General features: G+C 32.5%; 1 protein-coding gene and 1 non-coding gene across 2 annotated transcripts in view; both read right to left on the bottom strand.

Moving 5' to 3' along the window:
- TECRL (trans-2,3-enoyl-CoA reductase like) overlaps window positions 1-14,856 on the bottom strand; it is a 70,590-nt gene extending 55,734 nt beyond the window's left edge. Inside the window, exon 1 of the mRNA XM_075997960.1 lies at window positions 14,623-14,856. Coding sequence (XP_075854075.1) covers window positions 14,623-14,856 — 234 coding nt within the window. The remainder of the gene's footprint in view (window positions 1-14,622) is intronic.
- LOC142864760 (U6 spliceosomal RNA) lies at window positions 6,245-6,349 on the bottom strand. Its single transcript, XR_012915107.1, has one exon. It is a non-coding gene; the product is annotated as a U6 spliceosomal RNA (small nuclear RNA).
- Window positions 14,857-16,901: the final 2,045 nt, after the last annotated feature.

Raw genomic sequence — 16,901 nt, 5'->3', positions numbered from 1 at the left:
AAGTTGGCAGAACAGGTTGATACCTAGCCCCTGGACAATGTGCATGGGTAATAGCAGCATGGCCAGGCCAGTCCTCAGTTGTCTGGAAGGTATGCACAGGTGCCAATGGCATCAAGTGGGGTGATTCAATCCCCAGACCACTAGATGGCATGCATGGGGACTCCATCCTTGGCCAAGACATTCTTTTCTTGGGCAAAATAAAAGAAGTGAGAACAGTCAGCTCATTTGATGTTAAAAATATAAAATCAACTATTTTGTTATATGAATTATAATGTTACTTCTACCGCCAACATGACCTGCTATGTATGGTGATAATAAAATCATCACTGCAAATAAGAATAAAAATTTCTTCCCCACTGCAATGTGGCAGACAACTTAGCCTCTGTTCTTCATGGTATAGAAGTGAGAACTATTATGCCATTATCCTCACTGTCATGCAGCTAGCTTTTTTAAAAAAAATAACTTTTATCAGTCTCTTTTGAAAGTAGAAAAATTAATCTTCAGTAGTTATAGAGGACATAGGATTCCAGAGTGTTTTCACCCCACAGACTTAAATGTAAAAAAGATAACCATAGAATTTATAGTTCAAAACGAGACAGCTTTAAATGTAAAAGAAGTGTTATCAATAAGTACACCAGGAAACAGGGATAAAAATAATCACACTGTTAAACAGTTTGACTTTTGTTGTTCTGGACAAAAAATGTCCTAATATAGCTACTATAAACTTTTAAAGAAAATGAATATTATTAAATTGTATAAGCTTGATCAATTTCAATGCTTGATATATGCTATATGTTATTTTCTATTACATTGATAAGGATTAGAATTTTTAACCACAGAAGTGAGTTTCCTTGCTAGTTTTGTTACATAATTGATAAGTTAACTAATATAAAATTTTTAAATACATTGTAAACTAAGTATTTTTGCCATTTTACCAAAAACATTTGTCGCATTTTTGTTTTCATTCTTCTTTTAAATTAAAATATCATGGAGACATAGCACTGGGGATCATTGATAACAATGCTAGCAGTAATAACAAACGTCACTGAGTATTTTAATAAGCATCTGGTACTATTCCAAGACCTTTACCTCTATTAAATAATTTAATCCATACACTCTCTGTATGACTTAAGATATATTTGATTTCCATTTTACAGATGAGAAAACCATGACTCAAAGTAATAAAGTAATTTATCAAGATCACATAACTAACAAGCTAAAGATGAAATTTGAGTGCAAATAGACTGATTCTAAACCTTGTTCTTAACCATTATACTGCACTACACTATGTGAAGGAGGAGAGTAAAAAGAGAATGAAAGGCAAAGAAAAAATTATTGAGCATTTTTTATTCAACAGTTATTACTTTAGGATCAATACAGATAGACAATTTTTTAAATTTCAGAATATTATGGGGGTACACAAGTTTAGGTTATATGTATTGCTTTTGCCCTGCCTGAGTCAAATTAAAAAGTTTCTGCACAGCCAAGGAAATTATCATGAGAACAAACAGGAAATCTGCAGAATGGGAGAAAATATGCACATGCTATATATACATCTGATAAAGGGCTGATAAGTAGGAATCTATATAGAACCCAGGAAAATCAGCAAGATAAAAATCAAAAAACCCCATTAAAAAGTAAGCAAAGGACATGAATGGAAACTTTTCAAAAGAAGACAGACTAATGGCCAGCACACATATGAAAAAATGCTCAACATTGCTAATCATCAGGGAAATGCAAATTAGATAGACACTTGATCATCATAATCTTGTAAAGTACACGATATTGAGTTTCTTTATAAGATGAAAAAGTTGAGATCATGAAATATAAATATCTTCCTAAAGTTATACAGTTAATAAGTGAACTAATGTGAATTTAAAAAAAAAATCCTGTAAACTATCTTTGCCAAATTTTATTGAAATACTGGAACTATGTCATATGTGGACCATTAGCCTAAGTTAACAGAATTTTATTGTTGTTGTTTTTTTTCTTTTTACCAACAAGGGCCAAAGAAGAGAGTATCTATACATTGCCAGAAATGCTGATTGAAAAAAAAAAGAAAATTAGTAAAATTTATAGCTCTATTTTTATAATTACAAAAAAAATTTTTTATTTCTTCTTTCTACTTTGAAATGAAGCATATTTTATTTTAGCAATCAAAAGTTCAGAGTTTCCTACTTTCTTATTATTTATGTTCTTCTATCATGTAGAGTTTTTTTATCATAAAGAGTTAAAAGAATTCTACATAAAAATAGCTCTTAAGATAAAGATAGTTTATCAAGAATTTTAGAGAGATTTTTGAAATGTTTCCATCTGCACAAAAGAGTAGCATATCATCTGTATTATTGCCTCTGGATTTGATGTTAAAGTCATGATTAAAATAAGTTCATATTATAACATGTTTTTATTAAATGAGGTTTATGAGAAGCAGATAATAAATTTGTATTCAATGTCAATATTCATATTGACAAATAGAGGACTCAATTAGACAGTAGATAATTCATTAAATGTTTTGCTAAAATGCATTGTTAATTAAATTAGATTTTGATTTTCAAAGTCAAATAACCAATAATTACAAAGTTAGAAACACCCAAATGTGAAGTAATATTAAAAGTTATTTTGGAGACAATAAAAATGTGTAATGAGAGGACTTAAAGGGCAATAAGAAAAAAGGATAGGTAATAATTAATGTACTATTTTCGAAAAATGATAATAGAGTGATGAGTTTATAAGAAGGCAGAGGTACATAATTCCTTAAGAGTAAGATCAATTACCAAATATAGTACCTGTTATCTAGATGTAGCAGGAAGTTCAAAATAAATGTCTAAAAGAGGACTAACTTGTGAAAGGAAAATAAGTAAGTCCCACATTCATAGGTTTTATGTGGTGACAGATTGTAAGACTCAGGTTACTCTGTTGAATACCAGCAGATCAAGAGATTAAAAATCATTTTATGGCTACCAGTTTTAAAATCCACTAATAAAATATAATATACTAATGATGCATAGCTGTAAGGTTTGCACATTTGGAAGTCTTGAGTAAGGAATTCATCTTGACCTTCCTTTCTAAATTTTCCCCAGGTGTCTCTACAGCAATATGCCTTCAGTTGAAGCTTGAATGGCCAAGGGTGTAGCAGGGGTCCTCAAACTTTTTTAACAGGGGGCCAGTTCACTGTCCCTCAGGAGAGCCTCGTTGGAGGGCCATTGGAGAGTGTGGCACACATTCCACACATGCTCACTGTGGGCCCAGGACAAGTTGGCTGCTAAGTAGGACAGGCAGTGGTGGCAAAAACACCCGACAGGCCAGATAAATGTCCTCAGCAGGCTGCAGGTGGCCCGTGGGCCATAGTTTGAGGACCCCTGAATTGTAAGGCATTTAGCAGAGACTTCTATTTTAGGAGATTGTCTTTTTTTTCCCAATAATACTTTTTTTATTTTATAATTCTATGGGGGCATGCACATTTTGGTTATATCATTTGTTTTTGTATAGTTTGAGTCAAAGTTATAAGTATGTCCTTCACCTAGTTGTGAATTTACACGTCTTCTCCTCCCCATTCCCACCTAATTGATTTCCCCTGAGTTTTTCTTCCATATGTACACCTTAGTGTAAACCAATTAGTTCCAATTTGGTATTGAGTACATGTGGTGTATGTTTTTACATTCTTGTGATACTTCACTAAGAAGAATGGCCTCCAGTTCCATCCAGGTTGTTACAAAAGATACTATATCTCCATCTTTTTATGGCTGCATAGTAATCCATGGTATACATATACCATATTTTATTAATCCTCTCATGCATTGATGGGCATTTGAGCTGATTCCACATCTTGGCAATTCTGGATTGTACTGCTATAAATATTTGAGTGCAAGTCTCTTTTGAAGAAGACCCCAAAAGCAATCACAGCAACAACACAAATAAAAAAATGGGACCTGATTAAATTAAAAGTTCTGCACAGCCAAGGATACAATGAATAAAGCCAATGGACAACCTACAGAATGGGAGAAAAATACGTTCATGCTATATATCCATTAAAGGGCTGATAACCAGAATCTACAAAGAACTCAAGCAAATTAGCAAGAAAAAAATCAAACTACCCCATTAATAAGTGAGCAAAAGACATGAACAGAAACTTTTCAAAAGAAGATAAACTAATGGCCGACAAACAAATGAAAAAATGCTTAGTGCCTCCAAACATCAAGGAAATGCAAATCAAAACCACAATGAGATATCACCTAATCCCAGTGAGAATGGCTTTTATCAAAAAGTCCCAAAACAATAGATGCTGGTGTGGATGCAGACAGAAAGTAACACTCATACATTGTTGGTGAGATTACAAACAAGTACAACCTCTATGGAAAGTAGTATGGAGATACCCCAAATAACTAAAAGTAGACCCACCATTTGATTGAGCAATCCCACTACTAAGTATTTATCCAAATCAAAAAAAGGAAGATTGTCTTTTAATATTACAGATATCCCCATGATAATCTTTCAGTGTACTAGAACTGTTTATTACTTAAAGGGATTTCTAATGCTACTCTTAATTTCTTCAGTGTAAAAGAAAACAATCATATAGGCTGAATCAGCACCTCCTTCATACTTCTATTTTTACTTGTGTTATATTATCTTGTGTTAGACTATTTACATGTGATTATACATCACAATACTATGAACATCTAAAGAGTAGGGAACATATTTTAATGGGCTTGGTTTTTCATGCTGGTGTTCCCAGGGTCTATTATAATGCCTACTAACTAGAAGGTGCTCAATGTGTATTGAAGAAAGAACAAATAGGAAGGAAGGAAGGAAAGAGGGAGGGAGAAAATGTTCTAGGATTATGCCTTTGCAAGACATTCTTAGGTACTTGATGATAATCTTTGAAAGAATTCCAGAGGTAATATCATCTTGAAACAACAATTTTCCTCCACACTTTTGCACTTTTATTATATATCCATGCACATAGCATAATTTTTACACTAGAAAGGTGCAATGTAAATATCCATAAATCTGAGATGTGTTGTTTAGATGCTGAACTACACAAATTCTAGAAAAAATATAAACTTCATTACTCCTGTGTTTCCAATTTTGTAAATTTAAGACCTCAGGGAGCACAAATTTGTGCCCAGAAAGGTGTGGCATGATGACATTAAAAGTCATAATTGCTTTAAATATCAGTTTCCACTTACTATACATTTACTCCTTCAGACCTTCCTACATAAAGAATTTAGACAATATAAAATATGAAGTAATGGAATATTTATTATTTACCATTGTCATAAATTACTGCTCATTTGTTAAATGCTAATTTTATGAGGAATATGCATAGGAAAGAAAGCTGTCATTAGATAACTTAGAGCACAAAACTTTAGTAAAAAGGAATAATAAAAAATCATAGTGTAATTATAAAAATAACATCATTAAAGTATACACTTACATCATGGAACAAAATTAGGTAATGATTAGATACTTGTTAGGCCACCAAAATACACAAATAAAATGATAATGCAGACAAGGTATAGGCTTCATATAATTTTCATTTAATTTCCAAGATAAAAATTAAACAAAACCATAAAAAAAGCAAACCAAGACTATTTCCCAGACATACATTAAGAACATACTTTATCTTTTTTATTTGAACTGACAGATCATAAAAGAACTAAGAATTCTTTCATCTTGAAATTTTGATAATTAGTGTACACACTTTAGGTTTGCATGTAGGGAGATTACTTTAATTCATTGCATATCCAAACAGTAAAATCTAGTTTAAGTTTAACTGAAATAAAAAAATAATGGAATATCATATTCCTGTCACCTATAATACCACATTTTAAGTTGTATTGCACTTGGATATATAAATTTGTCTAGCCTATGTGGCTGTAGCTATATCTGATAGAGACTGCAGTATAATTATTCTGTTTTGTTACATATGTAGTGCTATGATTTGAATGGTTATGTCCTCTTATAACTAATATGTTGAAACTCTTACACCCAAGCCGATGGTATTGGGAGGTGGAGACTGTGAGGTGATTGAGGGATTAGTGGTCTTAGAAAAGAGGCCTGAGAAAGCTCCCTAGCCACTTCAGCCATGTGAGAACACAGCGAGACAATGGCCATCTATGAACCAGGAAGCCAGAATCTCACTAGACTCAGTCTGGTGGTTCCTTGACCATGGACTTTCTACCTCCAGAACTGTGAGAAGAGAATTTCTTTTGCTTTCTTTCTTTTAAATCAGAAGAAAAACACAGAATGTGTTTTTCACTTCATGAATTTCTGTATCATTGTTATACAGGGGCCATGCTAATCTTCTCAGTATATTTCCAATGTGCTGCTGAAGCTAACACAAATTTATGTTGTTTATAAGCCACCTTGTCTATGGTATTTTTGTTATAGCAGTCCAAACTGACTAAGACACAGGGTTGCTATTCAGTAAAGATTAAAATATTATGTGTATGTATCTATTTCTTATAGGTTCAAGTGTATCTTTAAGATGTACCCAATAATTTATATTTAATTTGAACTGTTTTATATTAATACTTATTCCTCAAGCATAGTTTATACATACATACACAGAAAGAAAACATTTATCTTCAATAATTGTAATGTGAACATTAAATATTCCTTTGTTTTATAGTTGTTTAATATATTTAATAGATGTGAGAATTTTCGTGTTATTCACAAGTTTGTGAATTTGAATTTGTTAGCTGTGTACTAATTTATTCAAGGCTTCGTGCAACAGCCATTCCCTAGGAGAAATTCCTTATGGAAGGTGGTATTAGTTTGGTGCAAAAGTAATAGCACATTCAAATTGTGAATTTCAAATCATTATAACTAGGCTCGAATACATCTTTATTATTCAAAATAGGAACTATTTCAACCAACACATTTTTGCCAATGAGAAATAAGTTTGTTTATTCTTGTAGCATAAAAATCCATGCTTCAGGATCTAATAAACTCTTGGAAAACATTTTCTGCATCCTGATGTTTGTGAAAGCACTTTTCCTGCAAAAAGTTTTCGAGATGCTTGAAGAAGCGAAAGTCAGTTGGTGAGAAGACAGATAAATATGGCAGATGAGGCAAAACTTCATAGTCGAACTCCATTCAACTTTTGAGGCATCAGTTGTGCAACACATGCAGTTGGGCGTTGTCATGAAGAACTGGGTACTTTCTGTTGACCAATGCCACTTGCAGGCGTCGCAGTTTTCAGTGCATCTCATTGATTTGCTGAGCAGACCTCTCAGATGTCATGGTTTTGTTGGGATTCAGAAAGTTGTAGTGGATCACCTAACAGCAAATCACCTAACAGCAAATCACCTAACAGTGACATGACCTTTTATGGTACAAGTTGGGCTTTGGGAAGTGCTTTGGAGCTTCCTCTTGGTCCAACCACTGAGCTGATTGTCACTGGTCATCGTATAAAATTTACTTTCCATCGTATGTCACAATCCAATTGAAAAATGGTCCCCTGTACACAAGAAGAGAAGATGACCCTTCAAAATGATTTTTTTTTTATTTTCAGTCTGCTAATAATGCACCCACTTATCGAGCTTTTTCATCTTTCTAATTTGCTTCAAATATGAAATGTAAAATTGTCAAAGTTGAGTTCTTTGGCAACTTCTCGTGTAGTTGTAAGACGATCAGCTTCAATAATTGTTCTCAGTTGGTCGTTGTCAACTTCCAATGGCCGACCACCGCACTGCTCATCTTCTTTTGTCTTTTCTGCAAAACTTCTTGAACCACCACTGCACTGCACATTCATTAGCAGCTCCTGGGCCAAACCCATTGTTGATGTTGCGAGTTGGCTTCACTGCTACACAACCCGTTTTGAACTGGAATAAGATAATTGCTCAAATTTGCTTTTTGTCTAACATCATTTCCATAGTCTAAAATAAATATAAACAGAAAGTAATAAGACATCAGCAAAAAAAAAAAAAAAACATAAAGTGAGAAATGCATATGAAAATGATGTATAATATAACCACATTTATCTAAGAATGCATGCCAATATTGAAGGGCAAATTTCAACAATGCTACAACCGCAATTACTTTTGCACCAAACTAAAATATTTGTCAGATGTTTCCAATTATATAATTGTGTCGAAAACCATAAATGAAAAGGAAATAAGCTTGCTAAATGTCACAAGCTGATTAAGCATCAAATGTGGCTGAGTGTCTCCAAACTCTAAGTAGGTCCCATGATATCATGTTGCCTAGCAAAGGCGACAGTCCTGAACAGGCTCCTGAAAGATTTGCTTCTCTGGTTTACTGAACTCTCTTTCAGCTTTCTACCATCCATTTTATCTTCCACATGGTTGGCAGATTTAACTTCTGAAAGGCAGATCTGAGAAAAGAAAATCACTACCTTGTTTGAAAGAAGAGAATCTAAATGCTAGGCATTCACACCCTCTCATCAGTCACAACCATTCCGTTTTAATCTCAGTTTGCTCCATTCTGCAACATCCTATCATGTACTTAATTATATCAGGCAAGGAGCCTTGCTTGTTATTTTCCTGCCTCTTTCTCTTTGATATGATAATCCTTTTCCCTGGGATGCTCTTTCTACCCCACCCAGGCTAATGTATTGTAATGTACATTGTTTAAGGTCTTTTCAAGTGCCTCCTTCAGCTGAATGATTCCTTGGTTCTCATTCTCAGACCTAAATTTCTCTTAGATGAAAGAATTGTTTCCCCTACCTTTTCAGTATGATTTATGTTAAACTTGTGTGTGCTACTTATCAGATTAAAATTTGTTTTAAGGTGTGCAATCTGTCTTTCCATTAGATTTATGCATTTTAGGACTAGACAATATGTTTCATTTTCAACTCCATGTGATCTAAAGTACAGGCACCACTGCTAAAGTAGCTGTTTGTCTAATTTGAATAACAGAATAGGCATATAGGCATCACTCTCTCATCTTTGTATGTTTCTCTTGATTTAGTCCCATTTCACTGCTAGTTTCCTTATACAGAAATATTATTGAAGTTTTATGTGCTTTTTTGAATGTGTATTCAAGTATTAACTTTCTTCATCAATCTTGCTTTAATAGGAAGTAAACTTTCTTCTAATTGCACAATATGCTCCACTTGATCTTCTTCTTTTAATGGCTAGCATTTCTTTGTCCTCCTTATCTTCCCAGGTTTATTTTATTTAAGTAAAAAATTTCCAAAAAAAACCAGGATTTATTCAGTTTTCTTTGGTCTAAAAATTTAAGTCATTTTAGCTATAAATTGCTTTTTATATTTACAAAACAAACCTTTGAAAGTCATTTTTATCTTGCCTGTTAACAGAATGCAATTCTTAGAGTGAAATCCAAGAAGATCATGGATATGGCATGTTCTATTTTCACATCCAAGATGTATTTATTGTACAATAACATTTAGGTCACTTAATCTGTTTGAATCATGGCAATGCTGAAAAGATCATTTTATGCCATCTAAGTCAGTGCTTCTCAAACTATGTAGAACAAAGTAACATTTTTTAAACTTCTATTTTGTCATGGGCTGCCACATTTATAAAATACAATGAAAATAAATTATTAGAAAAAAATTAAATACTGTCATGCCAAATACAGGCCTCACCTTTTTATTATTATAGCATTAGATTGAACAAACACAAATTACTCTTTCAAATTGTGATGAAAATGTATGAATGCTCATTCCCAACTACTGGGTTATGTAGAGTGAATAATGGATATTTGAACCATTATGGGATTATATACAGTGAATAATGGATATCTGAACTGGTATTGGGAACTGTATAAGAATACATCAGCTTATAGGAATTCAAAAGTGGCACTCAAAGGTGCTGTTATCTATTTTGGACCATATAGAGTAAATGTGAATTGGCAGATCGTGACAGAAGACACTCCACTCAGAGGAATAAAATTTTCCCCAAATTCAAGAAGTGGAAATTATAAACGATATGTGGAGACTGTTGAGTAGTAGAGAATGCTGAAACCTGGAATAATCAAGAGGTAGAAGGTAATCCCAAGAATGTGAATCAGGGTACATAAAAGAGTATAAAGTTGAAGAATGAAAACTAGTTTCTCCAAACATCTATACTATCTACAAAAGAAATGACTTCTAGCAAACTCAAATTTCTTATTCCACATTGATTGATTATCATTCCCCATTTCAGGTTGGATTTTCCCCTAAGTCACTCTGCTTAAAGTGGTCTATTTAAATTCAATGAAGACTCACACAGCTTTAATATAATTCAATGAACATCACAGTATTTAATACAAGTGATAGATATTGTATTTCTCTATGCTTCTTAGACATAGATGATAATACTACTCTTGTCCTCACTCAAATTCTCTTGCTTAGGTTTCTGTGCTGCAACATTTCTGATGTTTCTATCTCACTGGCACTTTCTTTCTGTTTTCTTTATCATCTCCTTTTTGTTTGACTCATTTACTTGCTGGAGATCCTCAGGCCTCTATTGTTGGTTCTTTACTCTTCTTACTCATCATATCCTTCTTTACAAATTTTACCTTCTCAAATCCAACAGCTATAAGGGCCACCTATACATTTCTAATTCCTAGAGGAATTTTCCTACAGGAAAATTTGACAGTTAAGACCAAAGGAAAGGCGTTGCCTAGTCTGGAGGAGGGAATGGTATTATCTGACAGAATATAACAGGCTAGTTCTACCTACTACACAGGGAATATATTGAAATTGCTAAGGACAAAAGCAGGGAGAAGATTTAGGAGTCTTGTAAATGGAGGTGATGAAAATTTGTCAGTCTGGATATATTTTTGAAGATATTGCCAAGAATATGAATTGTATGTGGGGTGTGAGATTAAAAGATGAGTCATGATTCTCCAAGTGTTTGGCTTGACCTACTAGAAGGATGTAGTTGCCACTTATTGGCTTGATTAACTCTCTGGAAGATGTTTGGGAGAAGACCAAGTGGTCAGTTTTAGATACATCAAGTTTGAAGTGCCTAGTTAACATCCAGATTGATAGATAGAGAATTAGATACAGGGCTTTATAGGTCAAAAGAAAAATATAAGTAGCCATTATATGTTTATGAGTCATCAATAGGAAGATGATATTTAAAACTATGGGACTCAATTGTTAAGTTAGGCCAGGCATGGTGGCTCATACCTATAATCCTAGCACTTTTAGAAGCCAGGGCAGGAGGATCACTTGAGCCCAGGAATTTGAAACCAGTTTGAGCAACATAGGGAAATCCTGTCTGTAATGGAAATAAATAAATAAATAAATAAATAAATAAATAAGCCAGGTGCTGTGGCCTGTGCTTATAGTCCCAGCTTCTTGAGAGGTTGAGGAGGGGGAAGTTTGCCTGAGCTCAGGTGTTTGAGGATGCAGTGAGCTCTGATGATGGTACTTCACTCCAGCCTGGGCAACAGAGTGAAACCCTGTCTCAAAAAAAAAAAAGAGAGAGAGAGAGAAAGTAAATTATTGTAGATGGTAATATGGGGAGACGTTCTGATGACTGAGCTGTTGACAGTTCACAGCTAAGTCAGATGAAGAATCAGCAAAGAAGAAAGGGAAAAGCCAATAAGATAGGTTAAGGCAAATGTGTATTATCCTGGAACTCAAATGACAAAAGTGATTTAAGGAGGAGAATGTGATTAACGGTGGAAAATGTTGCTGACCTATGGAGTAAGATAAAGCATGAGAATGGAATGTTGGATTTAGCAAAGTATTTGCCGTGCCTAACTGGTGACCTCAGCAAGTTCAGACTCTGACAAGTGATGGAGGCAAATGCCCAAATGAAGTGGGTTTAGGAAACAGTGAGAAGAGAGAAATGAGGGCACACGATATGAATACCTGGGGAAGGTAATGAGAGAAACAGGCAGAAACTGCAAAAGATAGTGGAGGCAAGAGAAGGTTTTATGTTTGTTTGGTGTGTGTGTGTGTGTGTAATGAAGTGGAATAATATAATTATATACATATTTTTTAATCTCAGGATTTTTCTCAATATTTTTGTTTTATGAATATTTTGAGTCCATACTTTTCCATTTTAAAGTTTGAGTTATAGACATAATACAAAAGTTCTGCTACAACATATATTACTAAGATACATACATCTCATCTGAGATATTTGAGAATATTTTATCTAACTGAAGCATTATAACAAATCATCTCAATGGATAATTAAATATCAAGAAGTCAAATTTAAATTCTGAGCCAGTCATCAAATGCCTCATAATTTGTTTATTCTTGTACTTTTACATACATTAACTTTCTGGAAATGATTATTAGAAGTAAAAATATAATAATTTTGTCCCTACTACCATCAAGACAATATTCAAAGCATGTTACATATATTATCCCTACTCTTTTTTTTTTTTTATCCCTACTCTTTTACTATATGTTTACAAAATCAGCTTGTATTAGCCTTCTTAATAAGATGTTATTAATCTGTATTCCAAATAAGGGCCCTGGGACTCAGCAATCCAGTGCCTTTCCCAATAATTGATAGACATGAGTGATGTAGCAGGGATTTGGTTCCAAAGTACATAATCTTTAACTTGTATTAATTTATAACATAATAAAGACTGAAAGATAAGGACTAAGTTATAAGCGACAGTTCTTTTGTACACTGTGAACAACCAAATACAAGGAAGGGCACTTAACATGACCTTACTATATAGCTCTTATTTGTCTGAGAATAACATCATGTAAAATAACAAAAACCAGTCTTTCTAATGTTTACAAATAAAAAATGTTAGCAATCCTAAAGCAAAAATAGGTAAATTAATCTAGATTTATTTTTCTCTTAATGTCTCATCACTATTGCATAACAGTTCATCAGATTACAAAACTAAAATAAGACAAAACAAAGTCCAATTCTACAGATTTGGATGTTGGAAATTACACATCCTATAGGTTTGATTGTGCAACAAAGGATGGTTAGACATCCAAAGCCAATCCCCTATTTAGCCTACTGAGTCTCTATAAAGGTTTGTCACTTGAGATATAAATACCAGGGCTGTCACACTTCAAATACAAGCTTCCCGAACAAAATCTTTATCTCTAAAGAATGATAGTTTCCCGAACGTTTAATATTTTTTGAAATTTAATTAACTCCTGGAAATGTAAATATTCCTGAATTACCTTCAAATAAAGTCTCAATAACATAAAATTTAAATGTATGAGATAAATAATTAATAACTCAGTAGTTTCTCATTACTTTAAGGTTGATTGTTAAGGTTAAGATAGGTCAGAAAGGACACACTAATCAGTCTTATTTGAAAATTTGAGTATCTTAGTCTCTGGAAATCCTTGACTTATTTACTTTCCATTCCATTTATTACATTGTTTCCTCTGATTTAAATGTGTTCCTCTTGTAAGTTTTGTGTTTTTCATAGTGGGATATTGTAAACATTAGCAACTTCTGGATGAGAATTTTATTTTTTAGTTTTGTCTAATTCCTGTATACTATGAAAAAATCCAAAAACTTTACTCTGATACCAAAAAGAAGTAAATTATTCTGTTCATGAAATTCATATATCAAAATTTATTTTACATAGTACATATTTATCATTTACATATGACCCCAGTAGAACTATAGAAAAAGCATATGAGTAAAAGTTGTATAGAAATGGTTTTGAATCTCTTAAGTGCTATTTATAACCTATAGGAACTTGTTGAAGTTCTTAATCTTCTCCATCTATAAATAATAGTTAATATTATTCAAATAATTAACTGGTCATTGTGTTATAATTACTAAGTAAGAGATGATATACTATCTTGCTGGCAATTAAAAGCAGTGAATAATTTCTTCTTTTTTCCTCTTATCTAGAAACCCAGCTAGAGCATGGTAAAATGGAATAAGTGATTCAATTTTTATTTTTAGAATAACAACAAAAAACCTAATCAATGTTTCTGTAAAACAAAATAAAGGTGTATTTTATTACCTGTACAAATATCAATGTCTCAATTGATTAAACTAATAATATCTTTTTAAAATATAAGAAAAACTGAAAATATTTAGAGTATTATACATGTATTTGTATATCTAAAATGTATATGTGTGTTCATGTTTGAATTTTCAAACCTAAAAAGAATATATATTATCTTTCCTTAATTAAATATCTGTGAATATTAAACATGACATTATTTTCAGGACCTTGAAGTCTGGTTTTGAAGCATGTAAACTTTCATAAAATGTGAGATGGTAACTTTTAAGACAAATAATTAAACCAATTCAAAATAGCTTTTAAAATCATTAGCTTTTATCATATATGTGTTAAATCTTACTATTAGCTGTTACTGTGGCTTTTGCTACAAACCCTTTTAAAACTCTATGATAATGTGAATATTTAATGAAGTGAATGAAGATAGAAACCTAGAGACATTTTTCATGTAAGCTAAGTAGTTCATCTTGAAAATGTTACCCCTAAACAATAATCAATGATAGCAGGAAAGCCAGAACTAAATTATTAGCTACCATTTAATTAAATTTAAATCAAGTATGAAAGATGCAATGAACATCTCCTCCTGAAACAATGTGTAAAGTATCTGTCCTGTTCGCCATAAAATTAAGGTTAAAAGTGAGGAATGACTTTTTGTACAGTCCTGTCAGCATTTAATCAAGTCATCAATAATCTTTGATGCAGATAGCAACATTTAAACAAACAAATGAAACTCACCTTATCCACAATACATATCTGTTTTCTTGTTTGAGCATCAAGTATTTCAATCTCAAAGTGAGTAGTTTTTGAATGTTTGACTCCTGGAATTGCCGTGAGAGGGCCCGCTGAGAGTACAAATTGCGACAAACACTGAAAATTTCTCATATCATTCTTCAATAGGGACTGTGTAGCTCCTTGGGAAAATAATCCTCTCTTTTGTTCTGAAGCAAGGGACTTCTGCCTTTTGAACATTGTGTGAAGTAACACGAGAATCTGTCATGTCAACCATAGACACTTGCAAATGTGTTCCCCTTGCACCAGTTAAATACTGCTAGAAGAACCCTGAGAGGTCAAATGGCATGCCATTCCAAGAGTTTAGTTTTATTTAGCAAGCTTGAAAAAAATGACTGATCTTATTTCTATATATAACACACTATTGTGAATTGCCGCAATGTAGAGTATTACTTTACCAGCATTTGAATTATTTCTTGCTTTCTCCTTTTATCTCTGCTTCTTAATATAACCACTCTTATCTGAAATTCCAAAGCAAGAATAGAGAGAACATTTTTATTATCTCTGAATTCTGGATGCACTAATCTTCAAACACACACACACTATTACGCACACATTCTCATTTAGATGTATCTAACATTAGCATACTGTTATCTTATAGTTAAATTTTTAAAAACCTAGCACATTATTATATAACATTTTAAAATACCATCTAATGTAAAGACTAGTGGCATATATATAATATGTGCATGTGCATTTAAAGCATTCTAAAATGAGAAATTTATTTACATCATTATTAATTATAAATCTCAAGTAACTTAAGATAACTATTACATAATACGGAATGATGAATTCTTCACTGCATATAGGGAATAAAATGATAACAAACTATGAGATTAGAATATGTACAGAGCAATTTTATAACTTAGGGAAGAAGTAAACCTTGTCTTAACATTTAGACACATTTTATATCTTTGAATTACTGAATTAATATACAAAATCAATACAAAACATGACATTTTCCACAACAGTTAAGTTATAAAATAATACATATAGTCTCAAAATAAAAAATGGAATGAGATAACCTGGCAAGAGGAGTTTTAGAAAAAGACTCTAAGTACTGAGATAGTAAATCTGGTGAAGAAACAACTGAAAAAAATCTAAAATATATTGTCAATAACTCAAAATGATATTAAAAGACAATATCCTGGAATGTTATTTTCAATGAAAGCATGAAAAGAAAAATGACAAAATTTATAAAGGGGGAAATCTGTTATCTATATGAGTCTAATCTTTTATAAATAAATAAAAAAAGTGTAGTAATTATTTATGCTTTTGTGTTTCAGAAGCAACTAAGATTATTCAAAAGTATATGAAACATATGAAATATATGAAGTATACATTTCATATGAAATATATGAAACATACTTTTACAAAAAGTATGTCAATTTTATTTGCTCTTTGTTTCCTAGCACTGGTATATCTCAGCAACATGTGTACATACCTATGTGCTTTCTGCAATATATTTTAAAAATGTAGTAGCATAATTTGAATCAAAAGCATAACTATTCTACTTTTATATTATATGCAAGCATTATCTCATAGCACATGATTTAGACATTGGCTAAAATGATGACACAATCAAAACAACCCAGTGCACTGGGAGCTTTTCCTGACAAAGATCTAAGACTATGGAAAGGACATATAAGAGTGGGAAAGGGAATATCAGCAGGTCATAGTCATAGGTAAATATTGTGCATGTATCTACTCATTTAATTGTAAGTCCCTAGACATGAAATGTCATGTCAAAAATTTAAATATTTTGCTAGCTAATGTCAAATAATTTTCCAGTACACATTTTACTAATTTATGCATTCCTGAGCGGCACACGGAACCGTTTTCCTTCATGCTCTTTGAATACTAGTATTGCTTTTTCAATTACTGTAAATTTTGTGAGCAAAAGTTTATCACAACATGGATTTAATATGCTCTTTAATTAGAATAAATCAGTTGGGTTTTAAGCAAACCTAATTAAAAATACTTGAGTAAAATATCACACAGTTTGACTTCTTCCTATCTCCTACACTATTCTTTCTTGTAACTTGCGAGGCATATTTTTCATTTGTGTTATAAATAGTGGTATGGTCATTTGTTATTTCCCGCCTGCAGAATTTGAACCCTGTTACAAGTTTTGGGAATTCTCTATTATGCCCCATGAACATTGGAATCTGAAAGGGTATATTCTCCTTGTTAGCACTGTGTTTGGCAGAGAGAATTTCATTGCC

The sequence above is a fragment of the Microcebus murinus genome, chromosome 26 (genome assembly GCF_040939455.1).
Source record: "Microcebus murinus isolate Inina chromosome 26, M.murinus_Inina_mat1.0, whole genome shotgun sequence".
NCBI lineage: Eukaryota > Metazoa > Chordata > Mammalia > Primates > Cheirogaleidae > Microcebus > Microcebus murinus.
Note: the sequence above shows the minus strand (reverse complement) of the source record. Positions and strands in the feature narration are given on the sequence as shown.